At 53.7% G+C, this 6235-nt stretch overlaps 1 protein-coding gene across 2 annotated transcripts; it reads left to right on the top strand.

The window, feature by feature from the left end:
* Positions 1 to 1284: 1284 nt before the first annotated feature.
* KLF4 (KLF transcription factor 4) lies at positions 1285 to 5292 on the top strand. 2 transcript variants are annotated; one of them, XM_077816535.1, is made up of 5 exons: positions 1285 to 1393; positions 1519 to 1636; positions 1969 to 2851; positions 2948 to 3112; positions 4824 to 5292. In XM_077816535.1, exons 1-5 carry the CDS (start codon positions 1389 to 1391, stop codon positions 4997 to 4999), a joined length of 1347 nt encoding a protein of 448 aa, XP_077672661.1. In that variant the 5' UTR covers positions 1285 to 1388; the 3' UTR covers positions 5000 to 5292. The 2 variants fall into 2 exon arrangements, with proteins under 2 accessions (XP_077672661.1, XP_077672660.1); XM_077816534.1 differs by having other exon boundaries at positions 1969 to 3112.
* Positions 5293 to 6235: the final 943 nt, after the last annotated feature.

Raw genomic sequence — 6235 nt, 5'->3', positions numbered from 1 at the left:
TCCCCTTCCCTCCATCCCTGCCCCCTTCTTACCCTCCCCCCATCACTCCCTCCCCTGCATCCCTCCCCCTTCCCCGCTCTCCATCCTTCACCCTTCCCTCCATCCCTGCCCCCTTCTTCCCCTCCCTCCCCTGCATCTCTCCCCCTTCCCCGCTCTCCATCCTTCACCTTCCCCTTCCCTCCATCCCTGCCCCCTTCTTACCCTCCCCCCATCACTCCCTCCCCTGCATCCCTCCCCCTTCCCCGCTCTCCATCCTTCACCCTTCCCTCCATCCCTGCCCCCTTCTTCCCCTCCCTCCCTTCCCTGCATCCCTCCCCCTTCCCCTCTCTCCATCCTTCACCTTCCCCTTCCCTCCCTCCCTGCCTCCTTCTTCCCCTCCCTTCCTGCCTCCTTCTTCTCCTCCCTCCCTGCCTCCTTCTTCCCCTCCCTCCCTCCCTCCCCTGCATCTCTCCCCCTTCCCCGCTCTCCATCCTTCACCTTCCCCTTCCCTCCATCCCTGCCCCCTTCTTCCCCTCCCTCCCCCCCTGCATCCCTCCCCCTTCCCCGCTCTCCATCCCTGCCCCCTTCTTCCCCTCCCTCCCTCCCTCCCTCCCTCCCCTGCATCCCCCGCTCTCCATCCTTCACCCCTCCCTCCACTCCTGCCCTGCATGCCCCACTCCGCCCGCCCCACCCGGCTCAGGTGCGCGCGGCGCTGGGGCGCTGCCCGCGGCAATGGGGGCAGCCGCCGCTGGCTCGCGGACTCCTCCCCGGGGGCTGGCGCCCAGGCCGCGCGCGCCGCCGGCCAGCTGCGGTGCTGACGTCACGGCCCTTCCCTGCCCTGCCCTCCCCCACGTGCTCCCAGAAGGTTTGTTTTTGCGGTTGCCGCGGCGACGGTGGGCGGAGCCCGGGTGGCCACGCGCGCGGGGCGGGGCGGGGGCCGAGGGCGAGGGCGTTATAAGCGGGGCGGCCGGGCCGCGCGGCCTGACAGCTCCGAACCCACCCGGCCGGCGCTCTGGGCGCGAGCCCCCCCGCACCCCCGCCCGCGCCCGCACCCCGCCCGCAGCGCCCCACCTCGCGGCGGCGGCAGCAGCAGCGGCGGCGGCGGCTCCCCCATGGCCGCGGCGCGAGCAGGGGGTCCCCGGGAACCGTCTCGCGCCGCCCGCCTCCTCCGCGCCCGACTCCCGCTGCCTCGCGGCGGCGGCTGCCCCGGCCGGAGCCGCCGGCGGGGATTTGGCGCGGCGGGGGCCTCCCCGCGGGCGCTGTAGCCAGAGGGCGTCGGTCTCGCCGGGTTTTTGCCCTATTTTTGGCGCGGCTTTGCGACCCCCCCGCCCCGCCCGCGGCGTCTGAGCCTGCCCCGGGGCTGGGCGCTCCGCCGGGCTCCCGGCGCCAGCAGCGGCCCGGGCACCTTCATGAGGTGGGTGGCGCGTGTCCGCCCCGACCGCCCTCGCCCGTCCCGGGGGCGCAGCGGGCGGCCCCGGGCCCCGGGCGGCGGCGGCCGCGGTCTCACCCCTGCCCGTTTCTCTCCCGCCTTGTCCGCAGGCAGCCGCCCGGCGAATTCGACATGGCTCTCAGCGGCGCGCTGCTCCCCTCCATCGCCACCTTCGCCGCGGGCGCGGCGGCCCGGGAGAAAGCGCTGAGACCGGCCGGTGCCAGCAACGTGAGTACCGGCCTCGCCCGGCCCGGCGCTCCGCGGCGGGGCCCAAGGGCGGCGGGGCCCAAGGGCGGCGGGCGGGCGCTGGTTCCCCGCCCGGGCGGGCCAGGTGCGCGCCGCCGCTCCCTGCGGGGCGGGCCGGGCGGCGGGGGCCGGGCGGCGGGCGGCGGCGCGGGGGCTCCGCGGCTGGGACGAGCCCGGGGGGCGCGGGGGCTCGGCGGGACAGCGAGCCCGTCGCGGGGCCGACACCTGCGCGGGGCGGGCGGCAGGTCCCGGCGGGGGGCGCCCGCCGGGCCAGGCCGGGGCTGATCGGTGCCTGTGTCTGCTCCTGCCCGCAGCGCTGGAGGGAGGAGCTGTCCCATCTCAAGCGGCTGCCGCCCGGGCTCACGGGGCGGCCCTACGAGCTGCCGGCCGAGCTGGAGACCCAGGCGAGCGGCGGCAGCCGCGGGGCCAGCCCGGCGCTCATGGCCCGCAGGGAGGCGGAGGAGCTCAACGAGCTGCTGGACTTCGACTTCATCCTCTCCAACTCGCTCATCCACCAGGAGCCGGCGGCCGTGGTGGTCTCCGCCGCCTCGCCCCCGGCCAGCGCCGGCCCCTCGGCGCCCGCCGCCAGCGCCTGCCCCTTCGCCTACCCGCTGCAGAGAGGGGAGCCCGGCCTCCTGTACGGCGCCGCCCGGGAGCCCGCCCCCGCCGCCCCCTTCGACCTGGCCGACATCAACGACGTGTCCCCGTCCGGTGGATTTGTAGCCGAGCTGATGAGGCCGGATTTGGACCCGGTTTACATGCAGCAGCAGCAGCAGCAGTCGCCTCTGGGCAGCCTGCACGGGAAATTTGTTGTGAAAGCCACGGTGAACATGGGGGAATACAACCACATCAGTGTTAGCGGCAAGAGCAACCCGGCTGCTGCCTGCACGGACAGCCCCGGAGCCCCTTACGGCTCCCTGCCCAGGATGTGCCAAAAAATCAAGCAGGAGGCAGCCCCTGCTTGCACCATTGCCCAGCCTCCTCCTCGAGCCCAGCAGCACGAGTTCCCCTTGGGGAGGCCGCTGCCCGGCAGGACTAACCCCTCCTTGGCTCCAGAGGAGATGATGAACAGCAGAGACTGCCATCCTTCCTCCCAGGGGCTCAGTCACCTGCCACTACCCCCAGGCTACCATGCTGCCCCAGGCTACCCTCCTTTCCTGCCAGAGCAGCTACCCCCAAGTGCACTACAGTATCAAGGTCAGTCTAAGTATCTAAATGTTTCAGGAGAGCCTTTAAACGTGCCTCCCTTGGTACAAGGGGTGATGATGCTGACTCCACCCTCTTCACCTTTAGAGCTGATGCCACCTGGGAGCTGTCTGCCAGAAGAAACCAAGCCAAAGAGGGGACGTAGGTCGTGGCCCAGGAAAAGGACCGCCACGCACACCTGCGACTATGCAGGTTGCGGCAAAACTTATACCAAGAGCTCTCATCTCAAGGCACACCTTAGGACCCACACAGGTAAGGTCCATTCAGTAAGGCTTTATTGGCATGGCAAACTATATAAGTGTTATCAAAGTGTATGAGAGAGACGGACCCCTTTCTGGGCTCTCTTTAGGGAGGTATAGTCTGCTCAGGTAATTAAATACAGCTGATCCAAAAATGTTGAATCTCCAAAATGTTTGATCAGATAAAAGATTGCATTTTTGTGGGGAAAAATAATCCCACTTTTTCACTCAGTTTTAAAAAAAAAAAAAACCATGCAATTTATGGCTTTACCTACTGGATTGGAGGTTACTTCATGGCTCAAAATGACTGACATGGCAGGGTGTTTTTGCAAATGAAAAGATTTGTCTGCATGTCTATTGCTATGTGGCTAGTTAATTGGCAGGTACAGTAGTTGGAAGTCAAGCTGAATTTGTTGATCTAGATAGCACTGGCTCAGCTGTGTGATAGGAGTCTATGCAGTTACCTCCTTAGATTTTACTTTCTTTGCTCGTGGTTTACAACTTTTTCTGTTGTCCTGGTTTGCTCCTCTAACTGGAGAGAGTCTATTACTGGCATTTCCGTAGTTATCGCAGTTCTGAAATCAATGGAAGATAATGTTGTTGCTTGCAGGCGAAGCAAGATACTCCCAGAACACTTTTATAATTTTGTATTGATGACATGATAAAATTTGTAGTCTACTTTTAAAAGTTATTCTTCAGCTTTATTATCACAGCAAGAAATCTAGTTTAAGGTTCGACTACTATTGGAATAAAAGTAAATAGTAAATACATTAATATTGGTATTTGAGCTTGATCTCACAGGTATGGTTTAACTTTGCCACTGAAGAATGCTTACTGCAGTAATGAAGTTGGTGAAAGTATTTCTGTTAAATAATATTCACTACTTTTGACATTCTCTAAAAGCATGGTATAACTTAGATTTGAATTATTGAGGATCCCTGAATGAAGTGGTAGGAATTGGAATCAAAATTTATTCTGTGAGTGGAGGAGGTAGGAAAGAGATAAGGGACATCTCAGGGTTTAGAGTGCAAACTATGGTACTTATCATGTCCCAGCTAATGTCAATGCAAGCAGGATTGGGTTTTGAATTTCTCCAGAGATAAATGGCTAACAGTTTTTTGGTATTTTCAGATTGGATGGATACTTTCCAGAATGCTAATGTGCCGAGTCTATAATCTTTAAGTTCCCACTGAAGTCAATAGAAGCTTTGCTTAAAAGGCCATGAGATTGAGCGCTCTAATTTCATAATAAAGTTGTTCTAATGAAGTTTCAAGCAGGTTCTTTATTCCCTAAATCTACTATAATCTAAATCCATTTCATCTGAGCTGTTTCTGTATTGATACTATTATCTGAGCTTTGTATTCTAAATTCCTGCATACAAGATAAAGACTGGAAATAATTAGTGTTGTAGTTAAGGTTTCAATAAAAGGAACTCTCTTATAAGAGACATTAAATCATACTGTCATGCAAAGAATAGATGTATTTTGCCCTTTGTCTGATTTTAGCATCTTTGTAGCTAGATAAGGCTTTTTGTGGTAATTTATATATATCTTATTTTCTTTAATGAAAACATTAATTTTCCTGTATGTTATCAAACATTAATCAAACTTCTTGAGTGAAGATGTTAATAGAAGGCTGGAATATTATCCTTACTGGAACATACGAAAGTATGTGCATGTCTGCAGACAAATATGGATTTAATTGATGTGATTTTTTTTTTAAAGGAGAAAAACCATATCACTGTGACTGGGAGGGCTGTGGATGGAAATTTGCCCGCTCCGATGAACTTACCCGTCACTACAGGAAACACACCGGCCACCGCCCTTTCCAGTGTCAGAGATGTGACAGAGCATTTTCCAGGTCAGATCACCTAGCCTTACATATGAAGAGGCACTTTTAATCAGAAGCAGTGGATCTTTCCCATACTGCCATAAGAGATTCAGTATTTACAGCACAGACTGTCTTCCACAAGAGGGAGGAGCCCAGCTAAAGCACTACAAGGAATCATGGTGAAGTCTTCCAAAGAGTGGAAATAAATAATCAAATGCAAATGTTGGAACTCTTCTTTTTTTAATTATAAATTAAAGAAAAACATTGGGGTCAATGACTGGATCTTCTATCATTCCATTTCTAAATCCAACTTGAATATCTCTGGACTACAAAATGCCAAGGAGTGACTGGAAGTCAAGGATATCAGGGTTAAATAGACTGTTGGGTGGGGAGGGGAGATTATACAGGGAGATTACATTCCCTTAAATCTTGTTTCAATGCAATATGAGATGTAAATGTCATCTTGTCTTTTTTTCCTTCTAAAAGCCATTACTATGTTAAAAGAGGAGGAAGAAATTCAGGTACAGAATTGTTTAATAGCCTATTTCATGGTGCTTAGTGACTGTTGGTTCTAAAGGTACCAAAAACAGGAAGCCAAAGTTCTCAAACTGCTGCATATCTGACAAGGAAATATTTTTGTCTTCCGATCTACAATTATGACCTAAGTCAGGTAAATAAACCTGATTTATTTCTTTTTTCTTAAGAAAAAACTTTATGCAGACAGTCTGTAATGCACTGTGGTTTCAATGTGCAATAATTTGTACAATGGTTTATTCCCAAATATGCCTTAAGCAGAACAAATGTTTTCTATATAGTTCTTTACATAATAAATATGTAATATAAATTTAAACAAACGTCTATTTTGTATATTTGTAAACTACAAAGTAAAAATGAACATTTTGTTGAAGTTCGTATTTTGCATATTCCAGTTGAAAATAAGTTTTAAATAAACCTATAATATTTTATCTGAATGGCTTTCCCACTTTTTTCTTCTATGCATTTGTGTCTAAAGAAACCTTGCTTTTAAATACTCATGAATGGCTCAGTACCACAGTCCCTTACTCAGACAAAGCTCATAGGGCAAAGAACACAAGATTAGGCTCATGCATTTCCAGGACTGCTATAAAGCTTTGTCTTTAGGAAAAATGCACTGAAAACTGGATATTCTGATTAGCGAGCCCTTGCTCACCTCTCTCCTCTGCACCAGAGAAGCATACTTCTCAGTTTTAAACTAAGGTCTTTTGAATTACTCACGGTTAGAGTGTAACCAACTAAAATGTCTGTCTGAGACTTAAGAGCATTAAAA

The sequence above is a fragment of the Eretmochelys imbricata genome, chromosome 5, assembly GCF_965152235.1.
Source record: "Eretmochelys imbricata isolate rEreImb1 chromosome 5, rEreImb1.hap1, whole genome shotgun sequence".
Taxonomy (NCBI): Eukaryota; Metazoa; Chordata; order Testudines; family Cheloniidae; genus Eretmochelys; species Eretmochelys imbricata.
Note: the sequence above shows the minus strand (reverse complement) of the source record. Positions and strands in the feature narration are given on the sequence as shown.

Bases quoted from the DNA above. Each gene is read 5' to 3' on its own strand.
- KLF4 (XM_077816534.1), top strand. The intron at 1,637-1,968 runs GTGAGTACCGGC...TCCTGCCCGCAG, and splicing joins GACCGGCCGGTGCCAGCAAC to CGCTGGAGGGAGGAGCTGTC. The intron at 3,113-4,823 runs GTAAGGTCCATT...TTTTTTTTAAAG, and splicing joins ACACCTTAGGACCCACACAG to GAGAAAAACCATATCACTGT.